This window comes from Nuphar pumila, chromosome 8 (assembly GCF_984573655.1).
Source record: "Nuphar pumila chromosome 8, dmNupPumi1.hap1.1, whole genome shotgun sequence".
Taxonomy (NCBI): Eukaryota; Viridiplantae; Streptophyta; class Magnoliopsida; order Nymphaeales; family Nymphaeaceae; genus Nuphar; species Nuphar pumila.
Window position 1 is genome coordinate 124,203,418 of NC_143256.1, and position 20,680 is coordinate 124,224,097.

At 34.9% G+C, this 20,680-nt stretch overlaps 1 protein-coding gene across 2 annotated transcripts in view; it reads right to left on the bottom strand.

The window, feature by feature from the left end:
- LOC149830584 (uncharacterized) overlaps nucleotides 1-20,680 on the bottom strand; it is a 108,750-nt gene that overhangs the window by 49,854 nt on the left and 38,216 nt on the right. For both annotated transcript variants that reach the window (XR_016433683.1, XM_090015864.1), the window contains exons 8-10: nucleotides 9,990-10,389; nucleotides 8,338-8,485; nucleotides 8,030-8,190 (exon numbers count right to left, since the gene is read on the bottom strand). Coding sequence is in view for 1 of the 2 variants with exons in the window: in XM_090015864.1 (XP_089871990.1) it covers nucleotides 8,030-8,190; nucleotides 8,338-8,485; nucleotides 9,990-10,389 (709 nt within the window). In the remaining variant the exon portion in view is untranslated. The remainder of the gene's footprint in view (nucleotides 1-8,029; nucleotides 8,191-8,337; nucleotides 8,486-9,989; nucleotides 10,390-20,680) is intronic.

The window sequence follows — 20,680 nt, forward strand, 5'->3', positions numbered from 1 at the left end:
TGTTCGTGCATATAAGTCACCTTACTATAGAAGACAAGAAAATGAATATGAGAGAAAGAAAATAATTTGTTATTTTTGTCATAACCGGAATGCACTAAGCCCCAATATCCTAAACTAAAAGGAACATTTGAAAAGAAGGTTGCTTCAATTGGCTCTTCACAAGAGTCAAAGCACAAGGACAAGGACATTCTCACACCTTAAGAATCATCTATTGGAAGCATGTCTCTAGCTCAATTAATTGAAGCCCTTCAACCTCTTCTTAGAGGATCATCTTCCTCAACTGGAGCCACGGTATCATCTTATTCAGACCCAGGTAAGATTTTTTGGCTTCTTGATTCTGGTGCATCTTTTTACGTGACCCCAAACAATGATATTTTATCTGAATGTTATAGCAACTTAAATGTGTCAAAAAAATTTACGGTCGATGATACGCCTCTTGAAATTAAATGAATAGGAAGTTTTGAAAAAGATCTTTCAAACTCCAAAAAATTTCTCATTCCAAAAATTAGATACATTCCTAAATTTAATTTGAATCTCTTATCTATGTCTCAAATATCCAATTATGGTTGTAAAATCTCCTTCCCTTCAAATGAATGTTTGGTGCAGGATCGCCAGTTAGGGAAGCTGATTGGGCAAGGCCATAGAAAGAGAGGTCTCTATTATATGGATTTTTTTGAGTTACCGAAAGATGTTTTTTGTTGTAATGTCCAAAAAATGGATTTAAAATTGTAGCATAGATGATTAGGACACCCAAATGCATCTAAAATCCAATATTTTTCAAGTTTGAAAAACTTTTGTAACATTAACGATTTTACTTATGAAGACTATGTTCTTGGAAAAATGAAGAGATTACCATTTAAAGATAGAACTTTTGTTTCATCTATGTCATTTGAGTTGGTTCTTTTGGATGTTTGGGGTCCAGCACCAGTTATGTCTAAAGGTGGATATGCATATTATGTTATTTTTGTAGATGACTTTACTAGATATACTTGGATTTACTTCCTTAAGCATAAATATGAAGTATTTTTCTTAGTTATCAAAGGCGCTAGGCGGTGAGCCCCTAACAAGACTAGGCAAGGCCTAGGCAGTACCCCAAATAAAAAAAACAAAAAAAAACATACAAAATATGTAAACAAACTACTAAAATTAATAACAAACATATATACAACATAAAATCAATCAACAATAAGCAATAGACAAATAATATGTTGTCAAACATTGTAAAGCAATTATATTACACAAAAACAGTCAAATAGATAACTCATATGCTTATAGATTATATATGAATTAAGTACACAGATACGTATATATATAATATATGTTTATGATATGTTAATATATATAATTATATACAATTACATAGAAAATATATACATGTACAAGCAACTGTGGATAAGACCGAGAGACTACCTCGGCTAGGCCGCCTAGGCTCTGCCCTTGACAACTAAGCGGAGGGGTGAAAGGAGGAAGAAGAAAACAAATAAGGTAAAAAAGAAAAACAAAAGAAACAAATGACAGAATAAAAAAAGAAAGTTTTGGGGCGGGAGGAAGAAGAAAAAGAAAAAAACAAAGAAAAGAGACAAAAAAAACATTTTAAAAAAGATGACAACTATATCCCTATGGCTTAGGCATGGACAACCTAGGTAAAAAAACAGAGCCCTACTGCATAGACCCATAAGCCTAGGCATTGGCCCTACACCTAGCCATACTAGGCGTAACTTTTGACAACTAAGGCAATTTTTCATTTTCAAAGTTTTCATAAGATGGTCAAAAATAGATTTGAAAATGATATTTCTATATTCCGTACCGATTCAGAGAGAGAATTTTTGTCAAATGAATTCAAAAATTATCTTCAGTCACATGGCATCACACATTAAAGATCTTGTCCACACGCCACAACAAAATGGCTTAGTTAAGAGAAAACATAGGCACATTATTGAAACATCAAGGACTTTACTTATTGCTAGCTATGTGCCTAAGGTTTTTTGGGCAGAAGTTGTCTTGATTGTTGCTTATCTTATAAACAGAATGTCATCTTCTTCTTTACACAATATCTCACTGGTTGAAAAACTCTTTAAACTCACCCCTAATTATTCAAGATTACGAACTTTTGGTTGCAAATTTCTCCTAGAGCTATTCCTTGTGCCTTCTTTGGTTATGCTAATAACCAAAAAAGATATAGGTGTTATGATTATAAAAATAAAAAATAATATATCTCTCGAAATGTAATCTTCTTGAAAAAAGAATTTTTTTTTATAAGGATTAACAGAAGGAAGTAACAAAGTACTCTTTTTTGTTTGATCTTGTTTCAAAACAAGATATTGACAACTGTGATTGCGAGCATGATTTGGAGAACATTATTGAATCTAGCGACTTTGAATCACTTGATGAATTGCCCCACAATTATCAAACTTGTATACAATATTCTAGGCGGGGAAATCAAAACCCTCAATGTGCACTTGAAAAGTTTTTTAACCTTAATAAAGATGAACCGCAAATTAGGCAATCATCCAGAGTATCAAAACCCCCATCAAAATTTGTATCCTATGATTCATTTTCTTCAAATTATCAAATGTGCATAGCCCTAATTCACTCATGTAGAACCTCCATCTTACGGTCAGACCAAAGAACACACTGAATGGGTTAATGCTATGAGGGTAGAACTTGTAGCTTTGAAAAAAGCTCAAACTTGGTTTATTCAAAGTCTTTCACTAGGAAAGAAACCCATAGGTTACAGATGGATATATAAAATAAAAAACAAGAGTGATGAAACTCTTGAGCGATATAAAGCTAGGCTTGTTGCAAAGGGATATTTGCAAGAACATGGCATTGATTATGAAAAAACCTTTGCACTGGTTGCCCGCATGACCACGGTTAAAACTCTTATTGCAGTGGCTTCAATTAAAAACTAGTATATATACCAAATGGATGTTAAAAATGTGTTTTAAATGAAAATCTTATGGAAGAAGCATACATTGAGGCACCCCCTGGGATAAGTATTCCTCAAGCAAAGATTCTTCGTCTACAAAAGGCATTATATGAGTTGAAACAAGTACCTAAAGCCTAGTATGATAGATTAAGCAAAGTTATGTTTGATATTGGTTTTAGATCTTGATTGACTAACACTGCTTTATTTGTTAAGGATTCTAATGCAAGTACTATCGTTTTGATGCTCTATGTAGAAGATATGATAATCACTAGAGGTGACAAACAAGGAGTTCAACATATTAACAATATTCTTAAAACTAGTTTTGAAATGACTTATTTGGGTTTTCTACGTTACTTTCTAGGAATAGAAGTTGCTTATTCCCCTATAGGGTATTTATTATCTCAGTCTAAGTTGGATTCTGATATCATTCTCAGGTCTGAAATATCAGATGATAAGGTGGGCACTCTTATATTGGTTCATATTCATAGGGTATGACTAAATTTTTATGTTGGCTGTCACAAGCCTACCGCAACCCTCCTCCTGCTGATGATATTGTTTTGATTGATGAGTCTAGAGCTGGGGTTAATGCTAAGTTAGAATTATGGAGACAGACATTGGAAGCAAGAGGTTTTAAGTTGAGTAAGAGTAAGACAGAATACATGGAATGTCGGTTTAGTAAGCAACGAAGTAGTGATGGGAGTGTAGTGAAGCTTGGTGAGCAAGAAATACCGGTTGATGGTTGTTTCAAATATTTGGGATCTATCATTCAAAAGTATGGAGAAATTGATGGAGATGTAAATCATAGGATAAAGGTTGGGTGGATGAAATGGAAAAGTGCAACTGGAGTATTGTGTGATCGTAGACTGCCATTGCGGTTGAAGGGAAAGTTTTATAGGACGACTATTAGGCCCGCTTTACTATATGGTACGGAATGTTGGGCTGCCAAGAGACATCATATTCAAAAAATGAGTGTAGCTGAGATGCGTATGCTGAGATGGATGTGTGGAAATACAATAAAAGATAAGATTCAGAACGAGGAGATACGTAAGAAGGTAGACGTTGCACCCATTGAAAATAAGATGAGAGAGAATCGTTTACGGTGGTTTGGACATATTCGGCGAAGGCCTAATGATGCTCCAGTTAGAAGGATGGAGAAATGGGAAAATATATTAGTTAAAAGAGGTCGGGGTAGGCCTAGGAAGACATGGATGGAGGTGATAGGAAAGGATATGAATGTTTTGAACCTCACCGAGGACATGGCATTGGATAGAAATGATTGGAGGAGAAGGATTCATGTGCAAGACCCAGAATGATTTTCTTTTTTGGTTCATATCGCCGACCCCAATTGTTTTGGGATGAAGGCGTAGTTGTTGTTGTTGTTGTTGTTGTAAGGTGGGCACTCTTGAAATAACAAATGTCAAGATGAGAATTGATGACAGGGAGCTTCTAGATAATCCAACTCCTTATAGACAGCTTATCAGAGTTCTTTCTTGCTTGAGTATTACTAGACCTGATATAGCACATGTATACACAGCTAGTCAGTTTCAGCACACTCACACATTTGTTCACATGGGAGTTGTTTTGTGCATTATTAGATATCCTAAAAATTCTATTTCTAGAGGCTTGTTTATGTCTTCCTCTTCTGCATTGATTTACTTGCATATACAAATGCAGAGTGGGGAGATGATCCAAACAATAGATACTTAACCAAAGGTTTTGTGTTTTCTAAATGAATTATTGATCTCATGAAGGTGTAAAAAGCAATAGAAGGCCTCTCTTTCCTCAACTGAAGCCGAGTACCGGGTCATGGCTACCACCATAATGGAGGTGGTGTGGCTGAGAAGAGTGATGGTTGATATTAGAATCAAGATTCTAGGAGTTTCAAAGATGTGTTGTGACAACAAGAATGCTATCTACGTTGCTAGCAACAACTCTTTTCACAAAAGAACGAAGCACATCGAGATGAACGGCCATTATGTTCGAGAGAAATATTTTCAAACTATTGATCTACCTTATTTTACATCAGAGTACCAGTTGACAAACTTTTTTTATCAAACCTCTCTCTACTCCTAGGTTTCACTTCCTTTTAGGCAAACTTTCAATTATCCTACCATAAGTTTGAGGGGGAGTGTTAAATTGTACATATATTTATACTTATATATACGGCATTATATATACCTATACGTACATATATACTTGTATATATATATATATACATATTTATCAATATAAATATATATATATATGTGTGTGTAATTGTGAGAGAGTCAAATTGATTTCATTGCTCCCACTCTTGCAATGATCTTTCTCTCTTTTCAATCTTTTCCTCTTCTTTTGTGTATAAATAAGAGTGTTCTCCCCTTTGTAATGTATGTTTTTGGCACTCTTTCCATTGAATAAAATATATTTTTTATATTGGTTTATTGTGTATCCCTTTTATAGGGTTTGTGAGTGTGATCTTTCATAGCACTTTGTGGGTATGTTCCTTAAGAGAACACTTTTGTTATCCTCTCAAAGTTGAAGATTGGTGACTTTTGGTTCGTCATTGAAGTCTTTTTACATCTTTACAACAATAAAGATTGGGTCCTAGATGTATAAATATAAGGCATAATGCTACTTTCCAGATTAAAAAAAAGACTTTTTTCAGACACAGACATTCATTTTGAAAGAAAATAATTACGCAATTTTTTCCAGTATAGAATAAATCAGGAAAGATATCTAGGTTGTATAGTATAGACCAAGGTTGCTAGACTAGGAAGCGGAAGCGGGAAACAATACAGGAAGCGAAAGCGAGAAGTGATGCATTTTAAAATATATAGGAAGCGGGAAGCGAGGAATATATATATATATATATATATATATATTGAATGGGATTTAAAATGAAACACAAATAAAAACTAAAATAAAAGTGACTATTATTAAATTTCATTATCTTTTAGTGTAAGAATTAAATTTTTAACAAAATCTAAAAATGATGACTACCAATTTAAAGAAAGCACATGGAAGTGAGTTAGAAGTGAAAGAAGACACATAGAAAACATGAAAAGTTGAGTAAGAGAACATATAAAAAGAATAGATGAAGTGTGTGAAAAGCATAGGAGAAGCGTGGGAGAATCGAGGTTCTCATCAAGTTTCAAAAGTGAGGAGCATTGCACTTCCAAAGTGAGTTTCCGGGAAGCGAGCTTCCCACCTATCTAAGAAAGCTTCCGGTAACTCTGGCAATGACAACCTAAAATAAAGGTCTAAGCCAAACAATATTGCTTGTATGGTGGAAAGAACCACCAGTTTATCCCTTAAGTGAATCAAATTAATGCTCTCTCTCTCTCTCTCTCTCTCTCTCTCTCTCTCTCTCTCTCTCTCTCTATATATATATATATATATATATATATATATATATATATATAAACTAATGGTCCAAAGCCAATGTTGACAGCCACCATAATACTAGTAACGACAGTCAACAAGCCTACCAGTCCTTGGGAGAACAAGTCATAAACAGTTGACCTCTCAGGTAACTTCACGCACAGTAAAGTTCATCTGCATACTGTTTATACCTGTAAACCTAACAGTTAGTTTGTTGAAAGCTAGATAATGAAGGCTTATTTTTTATAGTTTATTTAACAGGTTCTCTAGTTCTGGCACCTAAAGTTACACTAATTTTTTTAAGATGATAACCAACTTACCAACTACGAAATTAAAATGTGGACAATTAGCTGCTTCTATGAATTCATCCAATATTATTCTCATTATCAAACAACTTGTATTATATATTATGTCATACAGATGTGGTTTTGACTCACATGAACAGTGATGCCCAACACAAGACCTAAAATGACACTACATGATACTGGTTGACATAGCCAAAGCCTCGTCCAGAATCATCAATGTCAGTCAACGCATGAAACAGTCAATGCTGTAATTGATTACAATTGTCTAATTTTAGGACTTCAATTTTTTATTTTTCAGGTTTTTAAAATCTACAACTTTTGCATTTTTTATATGAATTTTAAGATGGCTTTTTTTAAATAGAAATTTCATCTCAAAAGTTGATGCCATTGATTTGTGATGATGAAGGTAGTGTCCCCCCAACCCTTTGTAGGTGGGGTAAAGAACAACTCTGTACTGGCGTATACATTATATAAGCAATTTTATCCTTTTCAGTGTCTCAACTCATTAAATTATATATATATTATTTAATGACCCCTTACATCATTTAAAAAAATGAATTAAAGTGGCTAGACCAAATGATTTGAATTTGAAAGGTCTGGATTCAAGTCCCTTCATTTTTTTGCCTTTTTTCATTCCAAAAAATTGTAAATCTACCCTTATAAAAAAAATAATCATTGTAAATAAACCAATTAGTTATTTTAAGAGAACTAAATCACTAGAAAGGTTTCTTTACTTGAGCTATCTTTTTAATTTAAATAACAACACTAATAACATATACATTTTCAATCAATTAAACAACAGAATAGATGTCTCTCCCTCTGTACTAAGCTTATCAAAATCACCATATTTGTGTCCATGTGATGTAGATTATATTATGTTCTTAGTGTTGTCATTTATTCATCGATTTGATTCTACAAATTTTGGAAATTGAAATCAAATCTTACAGTGAACCTATATAGTTACAGTGATGTCCTAAAAGTCTACAACTACATTTGTGCTTCAACACAAATACATTTTTCTTTCTTTTCATTTGCTTATACTTTTACATTTTTCTTTCTTTTTGCATTTTCTTATACTTTTTCAAAGTTTCTTTTGTGTGTGGGTGTGCATGTGGCAAGCACACCTTATGCTGACTCAAGGTTTACCCCTTGTTAAATAATGATCATAAACAAACACTCATCTTTTAGCAGTTCCCAAGCCTGAAGCATTTCAGCTGTATAAGCCACATCATTAGTTGAAGATAGACGGGAATATCAAAATATAACATGCCTTGACACTAACCAATGATAGGTGGCAATCCAACCAAATATAAGAGACATTCAAACAGAATACTCCAGTCCTATCATAAGTAGCAATAAAATTTGAACTAGGAGGACTAGAAACATATAAGCATCCAGCATGTATCTGTCACCTACAAGAAGAAGAGATTACCAAGCCTTGAAGTTCAGGTATTTTGACAGTTCATAATATGTATATCCAGCAGAACCATAGGCAGCTTCCTTGAGAAGCAATGCAGACGTTACTTCAGATTCTATTGCTGAGCATCCAGTCATTGCTTCATGAAGAATGGAAACCACAAAAGGGCCCAGAAGCTGGACAATGTAAGGTCATGAAAGCGAATTACTCCACAAATAGGTAAAATTTTGATAAACTTGTCTAAGTAATGTTTACAACCTAGGACTAACTACTTTGACAATCTAGAAGATGAAACAATGAATCAGTGAGTTACAGAAACATACATTACTATGATTTTCAAATAAAGTAATGAACAGAGCTTCAGCACAAGGCCTAAGCTTTTCAGTTTTCTGCAACAAATCCTGCTCATGATGAAAGCTTTCTGGATCCCGATTCCACTCCTCTAAGTCATTTGCTGATAAAAGAAAATACCTAACAAAAGGTCAACATGTGTTACTATTACCAGATGCTTCTTTACTTTTTGCCATATCATGTGAGCATGATTACAAAAAAATTAAAAACTATTAAATAAATGAAAGAAAAGCCTCAAGCAAAGGGAAAGGGATTCAACAAAGAAGCAACAGAGCACTCATATACAGGTTGCATGTAAATTAGGTAGAGTCGGTGAGCATGTTTAGTGAAAATAAGCAATAGTTCAAGATAGTGTGCCTAATAAATTGCAGTTCTAATGCTCAGAACTGAAGGCATCAGCTTGTCAATATGCAAAATGTAGCAACCATAGGTTTCACTTTTGCTGTGTAAGGGACTGACAAACTGATGGAAAATGAAAATTGAGAATGCTTAGAACCACTAATTGCTCCCAATTTGGGTGCCTGATACCCAGAATTATGCCGATATGATATCAGTTGCATATATATTGCACAGAGACCTGCACCACATCAGAAGAAAATATGAAAAAATCAATGGCCAATTCATGTAATAGATACACTAGGGTAGAACAATGTTGCTCTTGCATCTACAATCCAATCTTCAGCAAGAAAGCGCAACACAAATTCATTTCAATTCTTCTCAGTCAAACAAAAATCCAGCATTAGACTCCCAACATGTTCAGAGTTGCAGTTTGCATGCATATATCATAGTTTGTTGCAGTGGTAGCTTTATTGCATTGCTCTTTGTGTAAAACTATCATTAGATGCCTACCAGTAATCTCATTATTGACCATATATTTATGCATGTTTACAATTTCAGATTCACAGCTTAAGATCAATTCAAAACTAGCCCAAAAATTTGTAGTCTTCTCTCTCCATGTGGCAAAGTGTAAGAGCTATAAGCTAGGAACGTCAATTATGCACCTCACTAATCCTATTTGACAGCACTCTGTGGTTTCACGTTTTGACACTTACAATTCATTCATCATGATACTTTTGCTAAAACCAATTCACTCTTCAGCACTGACATGACCAACAAATTGGTGTTTGACAAAATCTCCTACAACTTGATTGAAACAAGAAGCAAGAAAGGACCTTAATCGGACATAACCCCTAAAAATGTTTGCATAACATATAAATCATTGAATTGCATTCCTACATGCAACAAAATAATATTAAGAATTGTCATGATAGCGTCAAGTGAACAAAAACAGGATTTACATTTTAGCATCATTACACATTTTCCTGTTGATGTGCACAAATTAGCAGTAAAATCACCCTAAGTTCTAATTTACTCTCTAACAAACAAGAGACCATGTCACTAGAAGAAGTTGACAAGGGGAAAGCAATAAAATGTTTCTTCTCCACAATCTCAAAAGAAATGAATAACAAACAAATAAAGGAAATAATTGCTTTTAACATAAAAAGAATGAAAAAAAACATTTTAGAACAAATCTCGTCATGAAACATTCATTTTAAGAAGAAACAAATATCACAAAGAAAAAAAATAAACATACTAGAACATTTACATAAGAAAGTGAGAGTACCGTCGTATCAGGATGTTGCACAAAAATACTATGTGTTCACCAGTTAAAATAGAATTAAGAATAACGCCCACAACTTTAGAAAGATTTTTCTTTCTCTCCTCCACAGTAGCCACATTCCCATTGATGACAGATCCAGTAATAATCGGTTTGTAATGTATACAGTCCACAATAGACATAACCATGACCATGCATTGAATCAAGAAATTCTCAGAAGCAACAAGTAATGGTTCTGGATTTATAATTTTATTCAAGCAGAACTCCAGTATGGGCGACAGAACTTTCTCCTCACTAAATGAATAAGGATGAGTACCCTGAATCGAGACTAAAACCTTCATCATTTTACAACATGAAGTCTTAGCGAACTGCAAAAATTCATTATTTCCTTCCTGAAATGATAAATCTGCAAGAAAAAAACAATGTTATAGGGGATATTGTAGGTTCTGCAGTGTATCTTAACAATGAATTGAACTTATTCCATCATCTGCATGTTAAGATATCTACAAAGCAGTTTCTGGATAACAAGCAAGTTTGAGAGAATGGTTGCACATGACAAAGCATAATTCAGTGCATCAAAATTGAAGTAGATTCCGCATTAATGTTACAATTTTCTAGATTCTGTTTACGCAACAAGAATAATCAACCTATTGAAAATCCACGATGCAATGGAAGTACCTTATTTGAATAATTAATAAAAGAGTTCTTCAAATGCAAAATACATCATTATACAAGAAGCAAGAAAGAACACAATACATAATACATTGTGCCAATTTATATATTTCATTTAACACAGATAGTGGTCGACCTACTAACCCAGCATATTGACTCTCCAGAGAAAACAGAAAAAAGGACAAAACTCACAATGATATCAAAGAGAGGTTGTAGAAGGACAACCAGAAAAGGACATTAGGAGAACATTGTTAAGAAATCAGCCAAAAAGGTTGGACACGTGAACACAAGGTAGTGAAATTAAACCGCCTTAAGTTATATTTGGAAATATAACAACATTCCATCTCTCCAAGCATTGTCTATTCTTAGAATGTCCTATCAGTAGCAGCACAGATGGAACTCTTATCACAAAACTGCTAAGGTAGAATTAAAAGCCAAAACTAGTTATCTTCAAGAAACCTCCAAAGCCAAACAATCTCAATGTTCATGAAGAGCATGGTGGTATTTGTTAAAATGTAATTCAAAATCATCATTGTACACACACACACACACACACACACACATATATATATATATATATATATATATATATATATATATATATATATATATATATATATATATATATATAGAGAGAGAGAGAGAGAGAGAGAGAGACTATGTATGTATGTACATGTATCTCTATGTATATATAAATATATATATATATATATTTCATTCATAATACCCGAAAAGAGTATTTCTGTAATTTCACCTTTTGCGCATATTCCCCTTGGAATACAACAACAACAACAACAACAGCTTTTTGTTCTTATTGTTGTTGTTGTTGTTGTAGCTCCAAGAGCTAAACGAGAAAAGAGACTGCTTTTTGTGGAAGCAAGCTACAAAAGCACGAGCAAATACGTAAATCGCTACAACCTTCTGTGACAACACCACAATCTGCATGCCGATTGTCAAATGCAAACCAAAGAAGGCAAAGGAAGATCCACAAAATTTTATGACAAACATGTGCCGATTGCAAGTTTCTTTATCCAAGGAAGCTATTGTCAATGTACCTCACATCTTTTGAACTAGTTACCAACAAATACGATACTACCCACGAGGTCCATACAACTTGCAATCCGAATTACACATTCAATTAAATTGTTAAAACCTCCTTGTGATTCTTTCATAACAGTATAATAGTTCTTTTTTAATTGGCTCCTGTTATAAAATTTCATGTGCACCAGTGAAAGAGAGTTCAAAAACTAACGTTGACTAAAACCAGAAAAGGATGACAGTCATATCATTTTCAATTAGTGCTGAAAACATCATCATAATATCATCAAACCTTACCCTATGCGGGAAACGAGACGAGAAACGGGAGTGAGAAGCAAGAAATTTTAAAATTTATAAGAAGCGAAAAGCAAGGAATCAATTTAAAAGCACAAATAGGAATAGAAAAGGAAGTGACATGGGATTGAATGGGAAGTGAAATACTAATTGAATGACATCGGAATAAAAACTAAAACAAAAATGATGATTCTTAAATTTCATAATTTTGTAGTGTAAGAATTAAGGAGTTTCACGCCTCCGAAGTGAGTTTATGGGAAGCACGTTTCCCACCTATCTATGAAGCTCTGGTAACTCTGACGGTCTAACCCTTGTTAGGATTAATGTAGTTTTTGTACATATTCTTATATATATATATATATATATATATTCTTATATATATATATATATATATATGTATGTGTGTATATATGTATATATTAGTGTTATCAAAAACAAGCCTTGAGGCGCAAAAGGCACGCCTCGCCTTGAGACGCGGCCCTCTGTGCCTCAAGGCGCAAGCCCGAGGCGCAAAAAAAAATTTTACAACAAGATTTCTGAGACATAATCAACAAAGTTTTGGTAGGTTAATCTCATATATTTTTCAGTTATTTCAGTTATGTAATAAGTTTATTAGTATATTACTATATTTTAACTTTTGTTGGTTAATCTCGTATATTTTTCAGTTATTTCAGTCATGTAATTAGTTTCTTAATATATTTTAACTTTTGTTGGTTAATCTCATATATTTTTCAGTTATGTAATCAGTTTTTCAGTTATTTTTATATGTTAATCTCATATATTTTAACTTTTGTAGGTTAATCTCATATTTTTCAGTTATTTCAGTTATGTAATCAGTTTCTTAGTATATTTTAACTTTTGTTGGTTAATCTCATATATTTTCCAGTTATATAATCAGTTTTTAGTTACTTTTATATGTTAATCTCATGTTTTTTTGTACTTATTTGAGATTTTCTATTTCTTATTGGTTGTTATTTCATCAATAAAGCATTTATTTATTTATTTGTATTTTTAGATATTTTTTTATAATTTTTTTAATGTTTTCAAAAAAAAATTTGAGGCTTACGCTTTACGCCTCAAGGCTTACGCCTCAACGCTTTTCACAACATTGGTATATATAATATTTTTATTATACATAATGATATATTATATATAATATACATCTAAGTCAACCAAGGTTGACTTGACTAGCCGTTGGGGGCTAGTCAAACTAGCCATTAGATCTAGTCCACGAAAAAACCTTCCTCTACTCGTTAATCTATCATGGCTAGTATGGTCGTTTCTCTCTCCTCTTTAATCCCTCTCTCTCTACTCCTCTTCTCTATAAATATGTGGTGTGTGCATATTGTGTTTAAAAGAGTGATTACAATATTTGTATTGTATTTGTTTTAATGAGTCTTGTTTGTATCAAAATGCTTTTTGGTTTGGCATTTGGATTTCGGTTTTGAGTATTTTTGTTTCCGCGTCGTTTTGTGACAATACACGCATCCAAAATTCTAAATACACAACATACACATATAGTTTATGCAATATGTCTCTCCCTACATGATTAATAAAGCTAGATATAGATTGAATCCTAGAAGGTTGTGACATAGATCTACCATGTCCATGTGAAGGAATAGGAGCTCGATAATGGACACGAGATGGTGCATCTCTAATAATTGTTGGAGCTCTAATGCTTCTAGTAGAGGTTCAAAAGCAAATCTAATTATTATGAAGGACCTCATCGAAAATAGTATATTAATCCAAAAATTTCTATTATTGAAGATAACTTACTGAAGAGGATCAACGATGGGAATCTCTTGATGACAATGATGATAATAGAGATGGTACAACTACTTCAAAGAAAAGGCACTTAGCTTTCATTAAAGAGACGATACAAGATAAAGAAAATCCAAATGTAACTGCTACTAGAAGCATTAGAACTCCAACAATTATTAGAGATGCACCATCTTGTGTTCATTCTCAAGCTCCTATTCCTTCACATGGCCATGGTAGATCTATGTCACAACCTTCTAGGATCCAATCTATATCTAGCTTTATTAATCATGCAGGGGAGAGATATATTGCATAAACTATATGAGTGTTGTGTATTTAGAATTTTGGATGTGTATTTGTTAAAATATATGTACGCACACACACACACACACACACACACACATATATATATATATATATATATACATGTCTTGTCTTGTCTAGAATACCTGATAGGGGTATTTTAATCTTTTTACATAGTTGTTTCTAGAAACAACTATTTTACTAGGTTAGATCTTTTTGTTTTAATTAAATGTAACTTTTTGTTTTTTGTTTTTTTTAATTACATTGAGGGTCCCACCATAGAGTCGTTGGGACCCCCAACGGTCATAAATATGACCGTTGGAGGCTCCCAATGAGTCTATGTGGGAGCCCCCAATGGTCTCTCACTCTCTCATATTTTGGGTATAAATAGAGGACCTCTCCCCTTGTATTTCTTATGCTTCTCAAGGTCTCTTCAATAAATGATTATTGGACTTGGTTAATGCTTTTTGCATTCTTAGGTTGTATTTCTACATACTTCTTTACATGGTATCAGAGTCAGGTTGTGCTCTTGATTTTGTTAAAGCTATCTATTGATGGTTTGTGATTCGGGAATCTCTTCCATACTTTTTGGCTCATCCTCTCTCTGAGTCTCTATGGAGAATAAGCATAAGATTGATCTTTCCTTCAAGTTAAATGGCACCAACTATATGATGTGGGCATCTGCCATGGAGAACAACCTCAAGGGCAAAAATCTTTGGGGATACGTGATGGGCGCCATTCCGAAACCACAACTCAAACTTACCAAAATAGAAGGAGGACAAGAAAAGGCTCTAGAGGAAAATGTCCGCACCAAAGTCATTGAAGATCACCAATCCAAGATAGAGGATTGGAAAAGTAAAAATGCAAAAATCCTTGTATGGTTTATGAACAACGTGGAGCTCAAGATATATACCAACATAGCCAAATTTCGCAAAGAAAATGAGGCAAGGTTTTTTATGAAAGGTATTTATACTCAAAAAGACCTTGTGAGACAATTTTTTCTTGAAGATAAAATTTGTACCATTAAGCAAGGGGACATGAGCGTCTTTGATTATTTTAGAACCCTTAGTCTCTTGTGGGATGAATTATCTCTTCTTGAACCCAAATGGGTTGCTAGTGAAGATGTTGAACTTAGAAGAGAGCAAATGGAAAAAGAACATTTTTTTCAATTTTTACATGGGCTTAGGCCCGAATATTAACAAGTTAGATCTTCCCTCCATGATAGATCTAAGCCTCTTCCCTTAGAGGATGTTGTTGCCGAAATATGCCAAGAAGAAACTCGTCTTGACATGATAAAGGGAGGAGATGAAGTATTAGCAGTATCCAAGCCCGACAATCATGTTAAAACTTATAAGCCTCAACACTTTGGGAGGCAAAATGGCTATAATGAAGGCTATAGGAAAGTCATTTGCCATCATTGTCATGTATCGGGACATATAAGGCCTAATTGTCCCAAGTTATATGAAACCCCAAAGAACAAAGTTGCTTCCGCTAAAGAAACCATACCAAGGAAGAACCAACCAAAGGAAATGATTCATTTTCGCTAGCTCAATTATTGGAAACACTTCAAATTCTACTCAAATCTCCATCTACATCGGGTGCTACCATTGCCTCTTCCTCACCTCCAGGTATGTCTTCTTGGATATTTAATTCAGGGTCACTTTTCATATGACACCTCTAGAGAATGGTCTATCCGACTTATGCACTAATTTAAAAACCTCTTATGTTTCAACTGTCGATGGAACATCTTTACAAATTAAAAGTATTGAAATTTTAAATTCTTCTAAAAACTTTTTTGTGCCAAAAGTAAGAGTTGTTCTACAACTAAATTTAAATCTTCTTTCCGTTTCACAAATTTTCGATTATGGATGTAGAATCTCCTTCTCATTTAAGGGTTGCTCTGTGTAGGATCTTCAGTCCAGGAAGCCGATTGGGCAAGGCCATAGGAAGGGAGATCTCTACTACATGAACTATTTAAAAATTACTATCAATTGTTTTTGTAATTATGTCTAAGATAAAAATATTGAAACTAAGCATACAAGACTCAGACATTCAAGTTTCTCTAAAATGTATTTTTTTCCTTTTAAGGAAAAATTTTGCTTGTAAGGATTGTATCTTTGGAAAAATGAAATTCACTCCCTTTCCAAATAAAACCTTTGTCTCTAAAAGACCTTTTGAATTAGTGCATTCGGACGTTTGGAGACCTTCTTCCGTCATATCGAAAAGAGGATACTTATATTATGTGACCTTTATTGATGATTTCTATAGATATGTATAGATATACTTTCTGAATTTCAAATCCGATGTCTTCTCCTTCTTTAAAAAATTCTATATTATTGTCAAAAAACAATTTTAAAGCAACATCTCTATTCTTAGATCTGATTCGTGTGGAGCAGTTGGTCTGAGATTTGTTTATATCAGATCATCGATTAAATGTTTTTTTGTCATGGACCTAGATCGATGTCGTGGAGTTTTTTTTTCGTGAAACTGGATTTTTTTTTTGATCTGTTCTTGTTAGTTCAGATCAGATCTCAGATCTGGTGTCGTGATTCTGCACCGTCTCTGGTGTCGTCGTAAGTTTTGCATCGTGTGGAGCAGACTGTATGGTCTTGAAGCATTCAGATTTGAATTTTGAGTGGATTGGAGAGTAAATCTGAATGATTTTTTTTTTGGAATCTACCAAATTTACAAACTGTGATAAATTATGTTTCATGTGGTCGTTTATTGCAGCAGTGTTATTGGCAGTATCTCTTGAGTTAGCGTCATTCATTATGGGTGAAGTTCTGAAATCCGATTCCAAGAATGAGATTATTGGGGAATATAAAGCCTTTGCAAATCCTTTTTCTTATGGTTCTTCTGTGAAATTAAATGAAACAAACTATGCCAGGTGGTCCAGAACGTTTATGATGTCGGTATCTGAACATCGTAGAAAACGTATTTTGTTGGAAACTGAACCAAATGATAAAGTGAGAAAATATATTATTTGGGATGAAGATAATGACATTGTTATGTCATGGATCATGAATAGCATTGAACCTCATATTGCAGATGGTCTAATTTATTATACCACAGCTAAACAGATGTGGGACAATCTTCGAGATACGTACTCTAAAGAGACTAATGTGAGCCGTATTCTCCAAGTTGAACAGGAGATATATAATTTGCAGCAGGGTGATCAGACCTTGGCACAGTACTATGCCTCCGTTAAAGCTGCTTTTGAAAGACTTAATGCTCATAGGCCACTGTGTTGTTCAAAGCAAAAAGAGCATCAAGAACAGACTATGGTTGCTCGGTTCCTCACAGGCTTATCTTCAGACTTCTCAGTTGCTAAAGTACAAATGTTGATCGGGTTTGATGTTCCTACCCTTGTTGATGCATACAATCGTTTGAGTAGACTTGCCATCTTTCTTCCACAATCTCAACCTGTATCTCAGACATCTGCTCTAGTTGTTTCATCTAGTTATGGATGAAGAAATCCTCTGAATATTAGAGGACGAGGTCGTGGAAGAGGTATGGGAGGTAGAGGTAAACTCCAATGTACTTTTTGCGGAAAATCAGGACATTTAGAAGATCATTGTTCGGATAAACATGGACGGCCTGCCTTTCCTACACCAAAGCCTAATGGTCCAAAAGCTAATGTTACAAAACTAGAGGTAGCGAATGACACCACTTCTCCAAGTGATTGTATCACCCTTAGTCGTGCAGAATATGATGAACTAGTCGCTCATCGTCCTTCAAGCTCCTCTTCTCCTGTAGCTGGTGTGGCCTACTCAACAGGAGACCATCTTCATCCCCATGATAGTAAGTGGATCATTGACTCTGGTGCATCTAGACATCTATGTGGAAACTCTCAAAAAAATTTAGATCTAAAGGATATTACTGCACATCGGGGGGTCTCATTAGCAGATGGGAGTTCCTCTCTGGTTATTGATCAAAGAAATGTTTCTATATTCTCTTCCTTGCAGTTGAAAAATGTCCTTCATGCTCCTTCATTTCCTCAAAATTTACTCTCAGTGAGTTGTCTTACGAAAGAACTAAATTGTAGAGTGATATTTGATCGTGTGTTGTCATTTTCAGGATTTGCTGACGGGAAAGAAGATTGGTGGAGGCTATGAAGAAAATGGAGTCTACTATCTAATCACTCAGTGGAAAACATTTATGTTGCAGTCGATTATTCCTTCAGTCATGTTCAGTGGCATCGTCGTCTCGGACATCCTTCATTGTCAAAGCTTCGTCGTGTCTTTAATCAAATTCCGTCTACTACATCATTTCAGTGTGAAGCATGCCAGTTGGGCAAGCATCATCGGAGTTCGTTTTCTTCTAGTCAGAGTCAGTCCAAAGGTCTTTGAACTTCTTCATGCGGATGTATGGGGTCCTAGTAAGATTCCTACCAGGACCCAGTGTCAATATTATCTTGTTATTGTTGATGATTTTTCTAAGTTGTCTTGGGTGTTCTTAATAAAAGAAATATCTGAAGTTCCGAGTATCCTCAAATCTTTAGTTATTAAAATAAAAACTCAGTTTGAATCTGTTGTCAAGATTATTTGCACTGATAATGCCCTTGAATTTAAAACCAAAGTATTGTTGCAATTTTATCGAGACCATGGCATTCAACCTCAAACCACTTGTGCCTATACTTCCCAACAAAATAGGGTGGCTGAGCGAAAACACAAGCACCTCATTGATGTAGCACGTACCCTTATGATTCAATCCAATGTTCCTGCTAAATATTAGGGTGATGCAGTTATCACAGCTTGTTATTTGATCAACCGCATGCCTTCATCATCCGTGGAAGACCAAATTCCTTTGCACATCTTGTATCCTAATGTATCGCTTTTCTCTTTCTCACCTAAGGTATTTGGGTGTGTTTGCTTTGTGCACAGACTTGGACCTTACCGTGATAAATTAGTTGCTCAAGCCACTAAGTGTGTTTATCGGCTATCCAAAAAATAAAAAGGGGTATCGATGTTATGATCTGATTTTCCGTCAAGAGTATGTCGGTGAGGATGTATCTTTCTTCGAGTCTATTCCATATTATTCCAGTGTTGGTGCTTAGATGCAAGTTGATCAAGATGACTCATTTCCTCTTCCTGTTCCTCCTTTTCCTTTGGAATCCGTGCCCCAATTACCGCGTCCACCTTTACCTACCTCACGATTTCATAATCTTCCATTGGTATATGTGCATAGAGCTCCACCTCCTACAGTGCCTCCACCTTCTTCTTCTCCTGAAGTAAGTGCTCCTGATAGCAATGGCCTTCATGTTGATGATAACAGGCCAATCGCTCTAAGGGGACACGACAATGTACCTTATATCCTATGTCTCAATTTGTCTCAGATGCCAGAATTGGTAATCAGATGAAAGCATTTATTTCAGCCTTATCTGCTGAAACTATTCCTCTGAATTATCAACAGGCAGTACTCGATAGCAGGTGGAAGCAGGCAATGCAAGATGAAATGGATGCTTTATTGTCTCAACAGACATGGGACCTGATTGATCCCCCGTTGGATGGGGGACATAGCTGGATGCAAATGGGTATATACCATTAAGTACAACTCAGATGGTTCAATTAAAAGATACAAGGTCAGATTAGTAGCAAAAGGTTATACTCAGACATATGGTGTTGATTTCTTTGAGACATTTTCTCCCGTTGCATGAATGGGTATCATCTGTCTTGTTCTCTCCGTAGTTGTTCACCATGGATGGAGTATGTGTCAACTAGATGTGAAAAATGCATTCCTATATGGGGATCTGTCTGAGATAGTATACATGCAACAACCTCCAGCGTTCGAGGTTGAGGGGGAATGTCAGAAGGTGTGCAGATTAAGAAAGGCGATATATGGTCTCAAGCAAAGTCCTCGTGCATGGTTTCAAAAGTTGTTTGAGGTGATGTCAAAGTTTGGTTTTAATAGGTCAGCGTCAGACCACACATTATTTATTAAGAAAACTAACTCAGGTCTAGTCGTTACGGTGGTATATGTGGATGACATCATCCTTACAGGAGATAACATGAAAGATATTGCAGCTACAAAGGCTCATCTTCAAAAACATTTTGTTACAAAAGACCTTAGTCCACTTAGATACTTTCTGGGCATAGAAGTGGCTAGGAGCAATGAGGGCATGGTTTTGTCTCAACGGAAGTATGTTCTTGATTTATTAAAAGAGACAGGAATGTTGGGAGCTAAACCAGCAAATATTCTCATGGATAACAAAGTTCATTTGTTGGAAGAGGGGTCAAAACCTATTGATAGCAGAAGATATCGCTCACTGGTAGGGAAGTTACTATATGTGACAGTGACTAGACCTGATATTGCTTTGGTTGTAAGCAAGGTTAGCCAATTCATGGATAAACCGACTGAGGTACACTGGAATGTTGAATGATACCCAGATACTTAAAATCTTCTCCTGAAAAAGGGTTATTATTCAAGAAAGGGGGTACCCTGGAGATAGTTGCTTACTCTGATGCTGATTACGTTGGGTCTATAGAGGATAGGAAATCTACCACAGGATTCTGTGTATTTGTGGGAGATAACTTAATTTCTTGGAGAAGCAAGAAGCAAACCGTGGTTGCTAGGTCGAGTGCCAAATTAGAATATAGGGCTATGGCCCAAACAGCAGCTGAATTGATGTGGGT